Below are 19112 nucleotides of genomic sequence, written 5' to 3' on the forward strand. Positions count from 1 at the left end.
CATTATTTTTAAACAGTTTTTTCTTATTTGACACATACGTATGTTGTTAGTCCAATGAAAATCGGAAAATATTTGGTACGCTGTTATCAAAAAACTGGAGTAGGTTGGGTAAAAATGTTGAAAATTTAATTTTCAAATGCGAATATCTCCTAAGCTATAAGAGGCAATTGATAGCATTTTTTGTAGCACTCGATGAAAAGATTTTATGTGTGTAATTTTTTTGAAATCGGAGCACAAACGAAGAAATAGGATCATTTTAAAAATGTAATATACCCGAGGTGTCCTACTTTGAGGACCCTTGGTCGCGGCCATGGTGGGCTAATGAGGTCCTTGTTCAGAACTTAAATTTCATTTAAACCAATCTAACCATTTATAAGTTACAGATTTATTTCCCTCTTTTTTTTCTACACCACTGTGTGTCGCTTACGATAAAATTCGTTTACTGTAAAATGTTAACATTGACTTACGATAAAATCTTAACCCCTATAATTTTTAAGTTATTAACAATTTTGATATTCTGAAAACGCTAAAACATCAGTCGGTCCATAAAATTTTAATTTTAGCAATAAAATTTTTTTTTTGAAAATGTCGCTTACGATAATTTGGCGCCAAGGGCTCGATATCATCACACTTTTGCCCATATAAAAACAAATTAGCAGCTTCAGAGATTTGGCATAAATTTCTCATAATCAGTATTTAAATGTCTTTATTTTTTGATAAATATGTATTATTTCAAAATAAATTTCCAAAAAATTATTTCTACCAAAAATATAATAAAAGCTAACATATTCATAGCGAAATAAAATTTCAATGGTGCATGCAACTCTTCAAATTTAAATAAATAAACTTCACCATCAGTGGGATCCTTTAAAAATCGTATATAACCACTATAAATGCCATCCCATTTGGCATCGTCCAACAACTTCAGCATGACACCAGAATCCATCAGATATCTCAAGTAGCGATTAAAGAGCTGTATATATGGCAAATTATGACGTAAAGGAAAATACATGGGTATAGAGTAGACTGAAACTTCCAATTTATACATTAAAGGAACCTTTAAACGACGTTGTTGAAACAGCATGTAATTGGCTTTATCCTCCAAAGCTTTGTAGATGTACGTGGTATTCAACTGGAATAAATGATGTTTAACGAATTTATTTTCCGCCACTTTTGCAGTTTCTAATATAGGTGGCAGTAAATCCAACTGATTCATATAATCGAAATCTGATTGACTTATTAAGATTTGATAGGGCGACTTGTTAACATCTGCAAAACTATGCAGTTTTTCCTCGTACACGTTCAAAACCATTAAATTCGAAATGCTGCACCAAAATAAGGTGGTACTCAGCAGCGAGTAGAAGAACATAACAAATGTCACAAAGTACTTCAACACTTTGCATTGTTTTACGGGAAAATGAAATTGATAGTTGAGTGTAGCAAACATATATAAGGCAGTTCGAGTTATATCCCTATTACAAGGCTTTTGGCGAATCACAAATAAAGCAGTTATACTCACTAATAAGACAATGGTGCAAATAAAGACTGGAGGTTTCATGCTATAACGAAAATAGTCATCTTTGGCTAAGGGCTTAGGGTAAGGAACTATTAAATATAATTTATTATTCCACATTACATCACTAAAAGCCATCATGGGATGAAGAAATAAATTATCCAACACAAAATCAAATGATTTATTCATTAAGCCTTTAAACAGATCAGCACGATTGTATGACTCATAATCATAAGGATATTCCTCGAATTCGAAATTGTATTGCTGCATAAATATGCTCATAATTTTAAACATATAGCCAGTGTTGTTAATATTTTTATTGAAGTTAATATAACGATAACAGCGTGGTGAATTTGAAATTATGGGAAAAGTCAAAGGATATTTTTGAAAGTCTACTATATTCCCTATTTTCACATATTGCTGGAAATCCCTTAATAATTTGATTTTTATATAAGGCAAAGGCTCAAATGTATATATTCTTCCTCGAACATAATATAACACCTTAATATTACCATAGTTCCAACTTATATTTGATAATCTCCACAGCTGCTGCATATTAGCTTTGGGATAAATCCACAAAATATGATTAAAATGTTTTGTCTTTAAAAAATGTTGTACTAATGCATTCACTTCCTCCATTTCATGTTCTCCAACAACTGCCAATGTCACCGAATTGCCTGGCAAATTATTGCGAACTTTATTTATTTTTGATTTTTTAGTCACTATTACTTTCGGCAGCTGTATGAGTTTGATATTGTTGTCCAGCTCCTGGTTTATTTGCTTGGAAATTATTGCTGCCCATTGTATTTCATAGTTATTTTGATATTCTTTAATAAGACTCGGCAAAGTGTAGAGATTTTCAGCAATTGCAGCTTGTCCAAATAAAACTATGATAAATTTCCATAAATTTAGGAAATAATATAAGTTCATTTTGCTAGAGTTTGAAAAATCAATGTGTTTACTTTGATATATTTGCGAGTAATGAACTAAATAGTAGAATATAATGTTATTGAACATTTGTAATTATAGAGTATAATATTGTGTAATAAATTTGTTGTGCTCCCTTGCAATCACTGTGAGTAAGCCAACAAATTACTAAATATTTGGAAACCTTTTATATAAAAATTAATAAACGAAATAGATTTTCATCAAAACGTTATTTTTGGAATTAAAAAATATTGTTTTAGTAAGATTTAGTTTTTATGTGCTAAATTCCCAATTTCATTATTGATAAATTCATTGAATTTTATTACTGGGGGATAAGTGCATTTCACTGGCTTATGCCAGATCACCAGGAAACCTTTTCAAATAAAACAAGTAAGAAAGTATAGTCGATCAAGCCCGAGGTATCATATACCTTACACCAATCTAATTATAGACCAATCGCCGTACAATTGGGTGGCATGACTTCTGTATATATGAAACCTATTTGTGTTGAATTTTATTTGAATACCAACATTTTTAAGAAATCTATACTCATTAAAATAATTTTTGGAAGTGGGCATTATATGGGAGCCATGACTAATAACACGGTGCTACGATGGAAAAAAAAACTTGGAAAACGACCTAGCGTAGGTTATAGTGATTGCTGAGTACATTAGAACTTGTGTCAAAAAATTTCCAAAAACCCTCAAATTCAGAAGTTATTCTGAAAAAAACGTTTTCATTTATGTCCGTGAACTTATCGATCTGTAACTCAGTCAGTCTCTATCCGACTTTAAATTTTTTAACGGGCTTAAAAAGAAAACTGATTACGCTTTAAAATGACGTGCATTTTTTTATACATTTGTAAGTCATAAGTATTGTTTCTGTTAAGAATATCTAAAAGAAAAACAAAATTAACAACTTTTTTGATTTTATTTGCTTTTCATTGCTTATTTTGATATGGAAGCTTATACAAATTTATACCAATGTATCAAGGAAATTTAGTTCTTAACAAACCATAGTTTTAATAATTCAAATCGGATGAAAATTGTAAAAGTTATTCAACTTTTCATTAACAACTTTTTTTTAGTATTTTCGCCCCCAGCCCATATGAATAAAAAAAAAACAAAAAACTATAAAAAAAAATTTTTTTCTACAATTTTTAATTTACAAGGTAAATTTTGTGGAACTTTTTTCGAAAAAGTTTAATAACTTTTGCAAGTATAAGCCGATTTTAACAACTAATATCTCGTTTTTGTCTACATAAAATTGTCTATGAATTACTGTGCAAAAAAAATAGGGTTTCATAGACAAAATTTAAAATAACTATTGTTGAATTTGAAAAATTAGGAAAAAAATAAAAAAGAAAGCCAAACTATTTATAAAAACTTAAACAATTTCTAGGAATATAGATCTTATACATACATTTTATGAAAGCTTAATTCTTTACCTAACTATAATTGTTTAAAATTTTGAAATCGGTCTAAAAATGTGTGCGTTAGAGGTACTAAAATACTACGGCCTACCATAAAACAGTTTTTTCAAAATAACTGTGATATTATTTTTTTTTAGTTCTAATCAATAGTGAGAATTTCTGAACCTTTTCCTTTCATTATGGATTATAGTGCTTTCTGTCAATTTTTTCGAACAGGCATTCCATCTCCATTAACAAGAGCCCAATATCTCTCTTGGCCTTAGCATCAGGCAGTTTGGAGGATTTGTCTCTCTTCTCTTACCAATCAAGGCCTTGCTTACCATAGTGACAGGATGCCAAATCAGGCCAAAAATAAGTGGACACATTAAAAAGTTTTATGAATTTAAGCATCCTCTTTTGTAAACATTCCTTGATGGAAATTTCGGTACTTATAGAGCCCTTTTTCAACTGCATACTGCTTGACATACCAAGAACTTTTTGGGAAAATTTTCTGCTTTTAGGCACTAAACTTTTCTACAACATTTTCTCGATCATCAGCAACATAAAACAAGTAAGAAAGTATGGTCGGTCAAGCCCGACCATATAATACCCTACACTAAGTAAAAGAGCAAAAATATTTTTCTTTTAAAATTTCAATAATTTATATTTTTGAGTGATTTTCGGAAGTGGGCCTTATATGGGAGCTATGACCAATTATGGACCGATCACCATGAAATTAGGTCACGTGATTTATGTCTATATGAGAGTTAACTATGTTGAATTTTGTGTGTATACCAACATTTTTAAGCGATTTATGTACGTTAAAGTGATTTTCGGAAGCGGGTCTATATGGGAGCTATGACTAATTATGGACCGATCGTAACAAAATTTGGTGACATAAATTTTGTATATATAAAACTTATTTGGAGCGAAATTTGTGTAGATACATAGATAAATTAAACATTTATGACCGATAAAGTCCAATTTCGAGGGGGCATTTGTATGGGGGCTAGGTGAAATAATGGACCGATTTCAGCCAGTTTCAATAGGCTTGGTCCTTGAGCTGAAAAAATAATACGTACCAAATTTCATTGAAATAACTTCAAAATTGCGACCTGTACTCTGCGCACAAGGTTTACATGGACAGCCAGCCGACCAGACGGACGGACATCGTTTAATCGACTCAGAAAGTGATTCTAATTCGATCGGTATACTTTAAGTGGGTGTTATCCATGAATTTTTAATATTCTAATTCATGTACCGAATTTTACATTTTCCAAAATTTTTTAAACGATATTTAAATACTTTAAACATTGAGGGAAAGACGACAATAAGATGTAAAATCCCAGAAAGTGATACTAAGTCGATCGGTATACTTTAAGGTGGGTGTTAGACTAATATTTTTGGGCGTTACAAACATCTGCACAAACGCATAATACCCTCCCCGCTATGGTTTGGATAAAAATGGGGGTATCAAGTGAACCAATTTATGAAGAAATTAGCAATTTTTCAAGAAGATCGGTCAAGAACTCAAAATTTTAAATTTTGGACCAACGGGTGTTTTTTCTCATCCATGAGAGCTTTCTTTCAAATTGATAGATAGCTATTTCTTTAATCTTTCGAAAAATCAAAAGCTTTTCTAACATTTTTCAAAGAAATAGCTATCTAAACAATTTGAAATAAAGCTCTTAAAGGAATAGACCTAAGCTTTCTTTTGAGAAAAAAAATAACAAAAAAGGAAAAAAGCTTTTGATTTTGCAAAAAAAAAATTAAAAATTGTAAGTCTTGAGCTACAAAAAATGTATTTTGATTGATATCCAACTGGCATCACTCTAAGCGACCAAAAAGGTCTTCAAGGAAATAACGTAAACTTTTTTATGAATAAAAAAATAAGTCCCATTATGAAAAAAAGTTTTTGATTTTAGAAAAAAAATGTCAAAACTTTTTTTTCGAAAGATTTGAGAAATCGCTATCTTGGGACGCATTTTGCTAAGAACAATAGGTAATTAGTTACATGGATGAGAAAAAAAACCCTCTAACTCAGAGAATTCAGGAGCGATTTTGTTGACAAATTGTGTCTGAATTACTACCCAATAGGACTAAGAGTGCAAATTTCATCCCGATCGGAAGACATCGATTTCAAAAGTTGGTTCACTTGACATTAAATCCCCCATATACGATTATATGATTTGGAATACATATAAAACTGTTTACCATTTTTGAATCCCAGCTTTATGATTTTAGAAATAGTTTAAATTTGGAAGAGCTTAGACAAACACATATTATCATATTTTAGTTATTCTATACTTTGTGGCTAAATTTAGCCAATAAAAAATTAATATAGCCATTTTTATGACTAAATCAAAAATTATACAAGGTGATAAATACTAGGTTTTAAAAATAACGACACAGTATATCCTTCGCTTTACCAGTACCCACATGGGTGACCATTACGGATTTAGTACTTTAATAATTATTTTAATTTTGTTTCGATTTAAAGGAAATTAAGACTCACTGAACAAATTTTAGAATTCTGTAGAATTTATTAAAAGCATTTTAAACTTTTTATGAGGTTTTTCTGATTTTTTTAAATTTTGTTCGCGAAAAAATGATTGGTAAACCATGTGCATAACAAAATTTGGTAAAGCGAAGGATATACTTGCGGCCATATTTTCGTTCATTTTCGACAAAAGTGACATTTTGAAATTTGATTTTTTTTCAACCCCACTATGGCTTTTTAATTTCCGAATTTATCTTTCCGACTTTTATTTTCGATTAACAACATATTGAGTAAGTTTTTTAAAAAACTAATTATTTAGAAATCTGTAATAAACATGTAACGCGAATAGTCATTTACTATACCCATATGAAATTTCATGTCAATCGGCACAACCACTTAGAAATGGTAGTTTTATTGACAAGATATTTTCATTTTGTCCCACTGTGCGCTGTTGCATTTTTATACACTAGAATAAATGTATAATAAAGAATGGATGTATTTATGATGATATGTTTTTATTCCATTTATTTGATTACTTTGGTCGGTGAAAATAAATCAAATCTGTGCTATTAGAAGTATCTCTAGTGTTTCTCTCATACATTCACAACTACAAACTAAGACGGCCCTGATTAAGGTTAAGCACTGCTACAATTCACATAATGTTTTTACTGCCATCTAAAGCCATTTATATGCATTAAAAGAACATTCTAGCCTCATGTTAATTCAACAACCCTTAACAAATTACTCACCACCACCAAAAAAAAGGTGAAATTCAAAACAACCCCTATTCAATTACAAATACATAAATAAAATATATAATTAAAACCATAGAACACTATTACCATTCAACCTTTTCACACACTTTCGTATCACAATTTGCAGAAAATACACTGCAATTTGTTTAACAGGCACAAATCGTTAAAACCATACAACCGTTAGATTTAAAATTAACATTTAACCTTAGAAATTGCCATTAAAAGTTTTATTGTCAGCATCATTATTTTTATATTTATGCCTCTTATTTTCTAAAAAAAAAACTTTCAGATACACCCTACAATTGAGGTGGCTGATACTGACAAATGGCAAAAACGCCACTGCCAAAAAGAACTGTATGAATAGCAGCAAATAATAGAGTAGAGGGCGAAATTATTGCCACACTTAAAGCTGAATTTAAGCACACGTAGTAGATTAAGGATCGATTGATGTTGTTGTTGTTTTTGTTTTTACTTCTTTTTTTCGTTTTGGCCAAATAAAAACACCTGAACCTGTAAGTAGTGTTTGCGTTTATTGTGTAGATTTCGCGGTTTGTCGTGACTACCAAGTAAATATTGGCGTCTGTTTTCTAAAACAGATACAAAAGGCGTAGACCACAAACTCCACTAAGGAATCTACATATTGGAGTAGTAAAGTAGTCCCTGGTAAAATTTGGTAAATTCTCTCTTTTAATGAAACCGTCTCTATAAAGTTAATGTGATAGAGTCAAGTGTGAACAACTGCCAATATATTACAAACCAAGCCTTAGAACGTTTTTCTAAAAAAAGTATTTCACTAGTTTCATTCCTTTTACCACATTCTACTAGGCTCATCTGTAAACACTTAATGATAATTCTTTACCCTGTGCTACAAACACAACCAACCGACTTTCAATTAAATCAATATTCATGAGCTGGACCATCCTCTAAGTGCAATCTCAGTACTATAAACTATGGAGTAACGATTTGATTTTTTTTTCCTGCTAGTTTGGATTTTGTTTTTGTTCAACAAAAATAACTACAAAATTTAAAATCGAAAACTGACTGAATTGCCAGCCAGCTGCTGTATTTTTTTTTTATTATGAGCATTGGTTAATCTAATGTTCTTCAAAGGAGAGAAGTAAAAAAAAAAACAACAACGAAAACTAAAGGTGATTACCTTATAACGTCACCGAAAAAAATTGCCTCAACTTTATTGCATTTACGAATTTTTGTCGTGGGAAATTTTGTAATTTTAGCTTAAGAAAATAAAGCTCTTCTAGCTGTTTATTTTTTCTTCTCAAATTGTAACGAAACCGTACAAAACGCCTGTTGGCTATGAGCTTAGGAAATGTGGGTAAGAATGTCACAATTGGTGGAGACGAACTGGTAGTACAGTATGTTAAATGCAAAAAATAATAGGAATGTTATCCAATGTCTGTCTATACCTGATCAATTTTTGTCAAGATAAAAAAATGTTAGTTATAGTCTCCATTTATTAGTATTATTGCTTCCTTATGACAAAATTGTTAATGCTTTTAATCTGATAAATTTGCCTTGACAACAAACGTCATTAATTGTTAGGATACTTACACTGTTCTCGAAATTGGCACTTTTTTCCTGTCAAGAAGGGCACCCAGTGCTAACCGTTTTTTTAGGATAGCTCGTATTTTCGAGATATACCGTTATTTCGAAAATGAAGGAGGTTGCACAACATATATTCGCGTAATTCAAAAACGGTTTTATTTCTTGAATAAACTGAAAAACCGAAATTCCGCAATAAAATTACCTTTAAGTAAGGACTAACACATTTTTAATCTTCGTAGTCGTTTTAGAAATATAAATTTATTTTGCAAAAGCATTTTTGGAACAGAATAGCGACCCTATAATTCTGAAAGGGCATGTTGAGTAGAGCATTTTTGTATAATAAACTTATAGTCCAGCTGGTCTGAATTTTTTTTTACAGTGGGTCAAAGTTTTCAGCAGGAAACAAGTTTGTAAGTTAATATCTGAGAGAATTCTTATGGTCAGAGTTATATTATAGAATTTTATGGGGATCATTTTTGTGGAAGATCTTAACCCTTTAGCTCCTCTCTTTAGGGGTCAATTTGACCTTTTTTTGAGAAAATCAAATAAAATCCTTTCAAAAAGGACATTTAAGGATTCAAATATTCTACGAAAATTTTTGCCGGAAAATTTCAGTTCAGACGCTTAATTCGCAAGATCTCACATTTTTTAAAAAAAATCACAAAAAATCTATTTATGATCCGAATGAGCTGATATTTAAAATATAAATAGTCCTAGAGAAGATCTACAAAAAATATATATAAAATTAAATTATCACTTTTAGGTCAAGAGTTATTTATGTTTATTTATTTATTTTTTTTAAATTTGTTCCATCTTTTTTAGTTTTTTCGATATGTCGGGCCTACGGTGCACAGAGGGTTGAAATATATCAAAAGTGGCGATTAATTCAAAAGCTGAACTTTATCTGTTTCAGTCATGTTTGGTATTGGGTTAAAGTGCATTAAATAATACATCACAAACTGATAAAATTACAGTTGTGAGTAACTTACTTTATTGGCAGTGAGCGGTCAATGTCAAATAATTTTTACAAATTTTGCGTGCTGTGGTTAAAATTGAAAATGGTGATATTTCGAGAGCTTATATTTTTTGTTAAATCTGTTAAAAGTAGAAATATTAAAATGGAACCATCAACTTTAGGTATTTGAGAACATAAATAAATAATTTTTGTTTAGATAAATGTTTTGAAAATATTTTTTACGATTTTTTTTAAAGTTCTCCATTATTGGGGTTTTTTTCGATATATAGATTGAGTTTAAAAAAAATCAGGGCAAGATCGGGTAAATTCCATTAAATGCTCATAAAATATGAACTTTCAGCTTCTATATAGAGAAAAAAAATCGTGCGGGTTTATTGAGGTTTTTTACTTATTTAAGTTATAGTGAAAGAACTCCTCTTGCTAAAAAACATATTCTGATACAAAATAGGTTAAAACATTTATTTCTTACATTTTTTTTAAAGTTGTGTTTTTATGTATTTATGATTGTTCATTACAAAAATTTATAATATTTTCATGCGTGGTTTTTTTTTTAAAAAATTTTACATTTATAAAATTTTGTGAAAAACAAAAATTAGATTTTAAATTAAATTTATGCTAATGTAAATACATATAATAAATTTATGTTTTTTTAATAGCATATTAAGTATGCTTTTATTTCCAATTTAATTCATTAATTTATCGCTTTCCATTCCAAAGTTACAGCATAAATTGTGAACTAAGGTCTTTTTTTCCAAAAAAACAATAACGCGCTAACGGGTTAAAATTTTTTTTTTTAATTTTTGTTATTTTAAATGCTGTGATTTTATGTATTTATGATTATTCATTACGAAAAATTTATAATATTGTCTTTTGTGACTTTTTTAAAAAAATTTGTACATTTATAAAATTTTGTCTAAAACAAAAATTGGATTTTAAATTAAATTTATAGTCATATAAATACATATAATAAATTTATAATTTTATTTTTTTAGTAGCACATGAAGTATGCTTTAATTTCCAATTTTATTCATTAATTTATCGCTTTCCATTCCAGAGTTATAGCATAAATTGTGCGCTAAGGTCTTTTTTTCCAAAAAACAATAATGCATTTAACGGGTTAAAAAAAAAAATTTTTAAACTTTTTTTCTAAAGTGCTGTGTTTCCATGGATTCAGTACTAAAAAATTATAATATTCTCTTTTATGACTTTTTTAAAAAAATTTGTTTATTTATAAAATTTTGTGTAAAACAAAAATTGGATTTTAAATTAAATTTATACTAATATAAATACATACAATAAATTTATATTTTGAATTTGTTTAATAGCACATTAAGTATGCTTTAATTTCCAATTTTATTCAATAATTTATCGCTTTCCATTCCAAAGTTACAGCATAAATTGTGAAAAAAGGTCTTTTTTCCAAAAAAAACAATAATGGTTAAAAAAAATTTTTTTTTTAATCTTTTTTTTCTAAAATGCTGTGTTTTTATGTGCTTATAATCATCAATAAAAAAAATATAATATTTTAAAACTACGGCTTCTATGAATTAATCGCCACTTTGGGTACCATTCAACCCACTGTGCGGTGGTTCGAAATTGTTTTTTAAAATATCACCACTATTTGCGATAAAATACTATAAAAATAATTTGTGAACAGTTATGTCGTTGGAACATGTAAAAATGGCCGTATTTTTTATGTTTTTTCAAAAAACACATTTTCAAAAGGGAGCTCCTGATGAACAAATATAAGCTTTTTGTATAAGTAGTTAGTATTGGTGAAAACCTTAGGACTTGAAGATTAACAGTTTAGTGAACTGAAATAGTTTCATTAATTTTTCGGACTTCATTTACCTTAGAAACTAAAAAATTTTAATATTTTGATTTTCCATGAACAAAAATATAAAATTTTAATTAATGTAAAATTTTAACGTTTACAGATTTTACAACAAAATTTGGAAATAATGTAGATCCAAATGTCTTTAAAGCAATGGAATTATAATCTTTAACACTTTTTATTTTCAAATACAAAAATTCCTAATACAGGGAAAATGTGTTCCAAAAACTGAGTTTTTTAGAAAACACCCTACGGCGACGTTATTTACTGTGTGATAGTAAAATAACTTTGTACGTGTTTAAATAAGATATAGGGCTATACATGCATGGAGATTTCGAGGATCGGTGATTTGCCTTTTTACAATTTTTTGCTCAAACCAACATTTTTTTTCTTAATTGGCATAGTTTGGATAAGTCTGGAGGCGACTAGGTCCACTCAAGTGAGCCAAGTTTTACTTTCTACGCTTTTGCATTAGGTTCTCTTTTCGAATCATGTACAAATTTTATATAATCCAGAGGAAAATTTTTTTCTACAAAAGAAAATATATAGTGACTTTTTTGGGAAAAAACGTAAAAAATAGGCCAATTTTACTTATACCAACTTTGGATGCGTGTAACTTTTTATAGGGACGACATGACTGTTAGGAAGTTGTTTTTATAGTATTCGAAATATATATATAGTAAATCGCGAATATAGATGATATTTTAAGAAAACAATTTCGAAACACCGTAGGCCCGACATATCTAAAAAACTAAAAAAAGATCGAACAAAATTAAAAAAAAGTAAATAAATAAACCTAAATAACTCTTGACCTAAAAGTGATAATGTATAATGTATATACATTTTTGTAGATCTTCTCTAGGGCTATTTACATTTTAAATATCAGCTCATTCGGATTATAAATAGATTTTTGGCGATTTTTTTAAAAAATGTGAGGCGTGCAATTTTGCTAATTCAGCGTAAAGTGCTATATCTACATCTTTGGTATCTTTGGTGACCCCCACTGAAATTTTCCGTCGAATATTTTGATCCTTAAATGTCCTTTTTGAAAGGACTTTTTTCATTTTCTCGAAATAAGGGTAAAATTTACCCCTAAGGAGAGGAGCTAGAGGGTTAAGATCTTCCACAAAAATGATCCCCATAAAACTCCACAATATAACTCTGACAATAAGAATTCTCTTAGACATTAATTTACAACATTTTTTTCAGTTAGTATACTGCTCCCTTCGATCAAAAAATTAAAACTTTGACCAACTGTAAAAAAAAAATTCCGACCAGGTGGACTATAAGTTTATTCTACAAGAAATATCTAATCAACATGCCCTTTCCGAATTATAGGGTCGCTATTCAGTTCCAATCAAAAAGTCTCAATTTGTTGGACAGTGTAATTTTTTAGAAAAATTTCAAAATTTTTGGTTATTAAAACGGTTCACCACTGAATTCAGCGTACCCGAATTAGTTTAACCAAACGGGGGCACCCACTTGACAGATTTTTCAACTAGCACAGTGACATTTTAAAAATAATTTGTAAATAATGATTATTTTCTTATGCAACCATAACTAACGACTTCTTGGTAAGCTGTTTGGTAATATAATTACAATAATTTCTTTATGTATATATGTTGACATAAGACTGGTGTAAGACTATTGAGAACTCTCAAACATGATGACTATATTAAATTACACTTCATATTTAGTGTAGCTCCTACTTTAGCTGAAGGTGGTAGGTAGTGGTGATGGTGGTGGCGTCACTGTTGCTTGGTGTTGGCAGCACTACGACAATCAATGATAAACAAATACTGCCAGTATGAAAATAATTAATGTTTCATCATAATCGAAGACTCCTTTTGGTTAATGGCAAAACAAAAAAACTGAGCTGCTGCTGTTGCTGTTGATTTTATATAAGTAAAACACTACAATAGTGTTTTGCATTCGCTTTAAGCAATGCAAATTTCATTTTAATTTTTAATAGCTAAACTCAAAGGCGTGTAATTTTTATGGAGTTAAGAAAAAAAAACACCATAAAGCCACTGACTATTTTGAAATAATGTGCGAATTTTTGTCTACCTCAATCGATTAAATGTTGGCAGTAAGTGTGAACAAATACCGAACAAAAAATCTTTAAACAATTGTGAAATATTTTTAATGATTGCACGGCAGGTAGCAATGTAAGATAAATATTTTGAGGGAATATTAATTAATGGTTTATGTGGAAATTGTGTTATTTAAATTTTAATTATCAGAATTATCAGAATACTAATAACACTGTCAAACAAATTGAGATTTTTTGTTTGGAACTGAATAGCGATCGTATAATTCTGAAATAGCATGTTGACTAAATCATTTTTGTAGAATAAACTCGTAGTCCATCTGATCTGGGTCAAAGTTTTAGTTTTTTGAGCGAAGGGAGCATTATACTAACTGAAAAAATGTTTGTAAGTTAATGTCTGAGAGAATTCTTATTGCCAGAATTGTATTGTAAAATTTTATGGCGATAATTTTTGTGGAAGATCTTAACCCTCTAACTCCTTTCTTTAGGGGTCAATTTGACCCTTTCTTCGAGAAAATCAAAAAAAGTCCATTCAAAAAGAACATATGGGCAATTCCACGAGAATCGCTACCATGAGTGGAAACACAAAAACCCTTGAAACTTTTTTGCAAGATGATTTGAATAGAAGAAAGTAATAAAACTGATTGTTATTTTGCTATTGTCAAATTGTTTATTGAAATCTAATGTATATTTTCTATTCACTTTTTTAGTTTACAGAATATATATTGTTTTATTATAAGAGAAAAATCTGTCACGTACGGTATGTCACGTACGATATTAAATTTTATTTATTATAAAATCATCCAAAGATTGTTTTTGTTTAAATATGACGGATTGTAAAAGAAAAATATTTCGTTTAGTGTAAGAAATTAAAAGAAAACATAACGCTTCTCACGATTCGAATATTTTTGCATATTTCTACATGTACCTCAAAATGAGTTCCGTCTTATGTCACGTACGATATACCTTTATTTCGCTCAATATTTTCGACAACAATATTTCGAAAGAACTTTTTATTATTTTAAAATATAGTACCCTTTGAATGGAACCTAAAGACAAAATTATTTTTCAGATACTCTTATTTTTTCAAAATCTATTCCAATCTATTGGCGTACAAATGTCACGTACGATGATATGAAATTGCCCATATAAGGATTAAAATATTCTACGAAAAATTTTGAAGGAAAATTTCAGTGGGGGTCACCAAAGAAATCAAAGTTGTAAATAGAAGTCTTTACTATTAATTTGCAAAATTACATTCCACTTCGGGTCTCACATTTTTTAAAGAAATCGCCAAAAATCCAAATTTGATCCGAATGAGCTGAAATTTAAAATGTAAATAGTTCTTAAGTAGTTGTATAAAAAAACATGCATACTTATGTACGTTATTTCTTTAAGTTCAAGAGATATTTAGGTATCATTATATATTTTTTTTTAATTCTGATTGATAATTTTTTGGTTTTTAGATATGGCGGATCTATGGTGGGTCGAATTTTTTTTTCTGAATTATAACGTCGTTATTCTGTTCCGAAAATACTATTCGACAGTGTAATTAGCAATGCTGGTGAATTCATATCTTCAATCAATTCATAAGCCCATATAAGTTGAATCACACGATCTAGGGGACTAGACAACACTCGTATGTGTTTTGAGTAATTTTTTTTTGGAGTTTTTTAGTTTCCGCGCTATGTATATTTTTTTATTTGAAAACTGTGATTTTCATACAAAAATTTTAAAATCGTTTTCCTTTCGTGTTTCTGAATTAGGCCCTTATTTACTTAAAATCACTCAGTTTTTAAATAATTTTTGAGTGTTGAAAATAGTTTTCCTTTCGTGTTTCTGAAGCTGGCCCTTAGTTATTAATTGTTAATTTAAAAAATACAATAATAATGTTAATCCAATTGGTTTAATAAATGTTAAGTACTCCTCTTATTTTTTTTTTTATTATTTATTTAGTAGTATTTTAAATACTTTATCTTATAACTATATAACATTTGATTAAAATTATTTTAGATTTTTATAGGCTCTGATATACATTATTTTTCACAAAAAATACACAATTTCTTTTAAATATATTAATGTTTCGTTCATTTTTTACATCACTTGGTAATAAGTTGAATAACTGTAATCCTTTGTAGAATAGGCATCTCTTCATGGCATTATTTGTGGCTTTATGTATCCTAAAATCGCTGGCATTTCGCAGATTGTATGGTTGTACTTCGTTGACATATGTTAGTTGTTCTGTTAAATATCCTGGAGCACTTCCTATCTTCATTTTATATATAAAAGTTAATGTATTTAGTTGGAGTCTTTGTCTGATGTTTAGCCATTTTAGTGTTTCTAGCATAAATTGAATTGATGTAAACCTATTGCATTTAATTATAGTTCTCATAGCTTTATTTTGTAGTTTCTGTAGTCTCTCTATTTGTGTATTTGTGCAGCATGTGTACAAGATTGTTGAACCGAATTCAAAATGTGGTTTGATTATTGTATTATATATATTTATAGCAGTTATTGTCGATATTTTGCTTCTTATTCTCCTAAAAAAACCAATCTTTTTTCCAATCTTTTTACAAATATATTCTATATGATCTTTTAAGTTAATGTTTTTATCTATTATAAAACCTAAGTATTTTATCTTATCCACTTTCTCTATTATTTTATTATTAATTTTAAAAATTGTATTACTGTTCATGTTTATTTCCATTATTTTCGTCTTATTTTCGTTTAGTTTTAATTTATTCATTTTCAACCAGGTGTTTATATTTAATATGTCTTGCATTAGATTGTTTTGGCATTGTATTTCATTTTCGGATTCATTAAAAATTAGAGTATCGTCCCAAATTCAGCCTCTTATTACTTCTGATACAGTTAATGCATTTATTTATATATTCTTTATTACATTCCTTTGTTTTATGGTTTCCATTACATCTAAAACATACTTCATCATTTTTACAGTCCACATATTTATGATTGAAACCCTTGCATTTAAAACATTGTATTATTTCTGTTCCATCAAAAACTCTACATTTCTCCCATCCGACGTTGAGCTTTTGAGCCGATACTATTTTTGGGTATGTTTCACTATCAATTTTTAATTTTGCGTTAAATATGGTTCTATTATTTCTCTTAATTTCATACACTTTAATTAGTTCAATCTTGCTGTTTTCCAAAATCTGATTTTGTTTTTTTAATTTTTCAATCAGATCTCTATCTTCGTATTTAAAACTCATATCAGTTAAGACAATAGACATTTCGATCTCATTTGGGACTTTTATGTCATAACTTTCACTCATTTTGGTTTCAATCGCGGTTTTTATTTTTTCTCTTTCATCTATATTTTCACTTTGTATCACTAATGTACCATTTTTCCTATTTTCAATGTTTGTTATTTTAAAATTTACCGGATCTACTTTTTTATTTAAATCGTCTTTCGTTTTTTCAATTTTTTGTTTTTCTTTTGGTTTAATTATTAAAGGTACTTGATTTTTCACTTCTGGCAATGCCATGTTGGTTTTCAATGCGTCAGAGAATGATAACTTATTTTGTTTGACATTTATTTCTTTTATCACCTTTTTTATTTCGTTACACATCCTTACATTTGTTTGTTCTATATTGTTACACATTTCTTGGCTTTTGTTTTCATTGTCTTTTATAGTACCGTAGAGTTTTTTAATTTCATATACGTTTTTTTCGCAAGCTTTTTGTGTATTATCAATTATTTTAAGTCTTTCTTCATATCGTTTTTCTATTGCCTGCAGTAATTGTTTGATTTCATTTTCATTTTGTCTCAGTGATGTTTCAAATTCCCTTTTATATTCTTTTAAGTTTTGTTTATTTATTCTTACACCATCTTGAATTTCACCCAAAACAAGATCAACATTTCTTATATACTGCATGCAATCCTCACAAATAAAACGTACAAAGTTATTGGATTCCAGCACCCCGATAGAATATTGATCTATACCCGAGCATTTCTTGGTGCAGTGATATATTTTTTCGCATACACCATTGCATCTTATTCCCGTTTCTCCTCTTATTACTGACTTGCATGCACTGCACTCAGTCATTATTAAGCATTAGTTTTTTGTTTTTTTATTCACCAGGAAATAAATTGTTTATTAAAATATATCTTCCACGTATATGTTTATGGTTATTTAAATGTTTAATAGTCTTTTTTCTATTTTTAAAACACTTGTATATATTTATTTTTATTATTTTCTTCAGAGCTTTCGTTTTTGCTTCTTATCGTTTCGATCGCTTTTTTACAAAAAAAAAAAAAAAGAATCAGTTGAAAAATCAATAAAATTATATAAATTGTTGTATTGAACACAAATTCTAAGCATCGGAACAAAGTTGGCATAATTCGAACAGAAATATTGGCTCTTAAGAGGAATATAATTTGTTGTTGAGCTATATGGAACTATGAATTCGGTTTTGGAAGTAGTAATTCCGAATTAATTGCACCAATCCACTATGTGTCCAAAAACCATCATAAAGCTTTGCGTAGAGATCCCTGTTGCTATAATAAGTATTTTAAAAAAATTGGCAATAACCCCTCCCCCTCTTTTCTGAAAACTCCCCCCCCCCCACAACTCACCAAACATTTTGAAAAAAGATTTCAATCTTTATTCTCATAGCACTTTCCACAAATACCATTTCGAAAAAGTTGTCATTAACACCCCCCCCTTACTTGTCTTATAACCCCCCTCCAAATCTTCAACAATTTTCAAAAAATTACAATTTATATTCTCATAGCCCTATTTACAAATAGTATTTCTTCGTTTGTTTGGCGTTTTCGTGGGGCTCCGCTTTAAGTAAATTTTGGGTAACCAATTGTGTTTGTCTTTGACATTCGATATCGTTATAAAACATGCTACATTAATCTCTAATGCTGCGTTAAAAGTAGTTACCAAAAATGTTGGTATGTTTCTAGAAAAAAGTTAATTATTTGCTTCGGTGCAAGTAGTTGCAAACAATTTTAGTATGGCGTGAAGCCTGAACCACTGAACCACTAAAACCTTGGGCAAATACAGGCAACATAAGGACAAACAATTTTTTCCAAATTTCACAAAAAACATGTCTAATAAAATCACACAATTTTACACTTAATATAAACATTTATTAAAATATTTGAACTTTTTTTTAAGTACACACCTCCGGTATTGTAATCCATTTTGGTAAAATCTTAGTTATAAATATTTCTTTTAAAAAAATCACTTTTTCCATAATGCAATTTTTTTCAGCTTGAAAACTTTATTTAAAAAATATAAACTTTCATATAAATGTTTATATATAAACTGAGTGGCCAATTGGCATAAATTTTTGGCATTTACGTCGTCAAAGTGTTAGGAATTGAACCGTAATTTTTTTTTCAAAAAGCGAAAGTTGAACATTTGAATTTTTGCCGTAAAAATTGGAAATGGGCACTTAGTGCAATCACTAAATTAATCATGAATAAATAAAATGTTTAAAAACGTTCCATTTTTCGATTTCAAAGATTTTTATATTTTTGGAAAGATCTAGGTCTTGAAAAATCATATTAGCGCACTGTGGTTCCAAATCAAAATCTAGGTGGACAAA

The 19112-nt window shown here is 29.0% G+C and overlaps 1 protein-coding gene across 1 annotated transcript in view; it reads right to left on the bottom strand.

Moving 5' to 3' along the window:
- Positions 1-19112, bottom strand: part of LOC135955452 (uncharacterized) — a 97765-nt gene that overhangs the window by 2992 nt on the left and 75661 nt on the right. Inside the window, exon 2 of the mRNA XM_065505803.1 lies at positions 853-2400. Coding sequence (XP_065361875.1) covers positions 853-2400 — 1548 coding nt within the window. The remainder of the gene's footprint in view (positions 1-852; positions 2401-19112) is intronic.

The sequence above is a fragment of the Calliphora vicina genome, chromosome 3 (genome assembly GCF_958450345.1).
Source record: "Calliphora vicina chromosome 3, idCalVici1.1, whole genome shotgun sequence".
NCBI classification, from domain to species: domain Eukaryota; kingdom Metazoa; phylum Arthropoda; class Insecta; order Diptera; family Calliphoridae; genus Calliphora; species Calliphora vicina.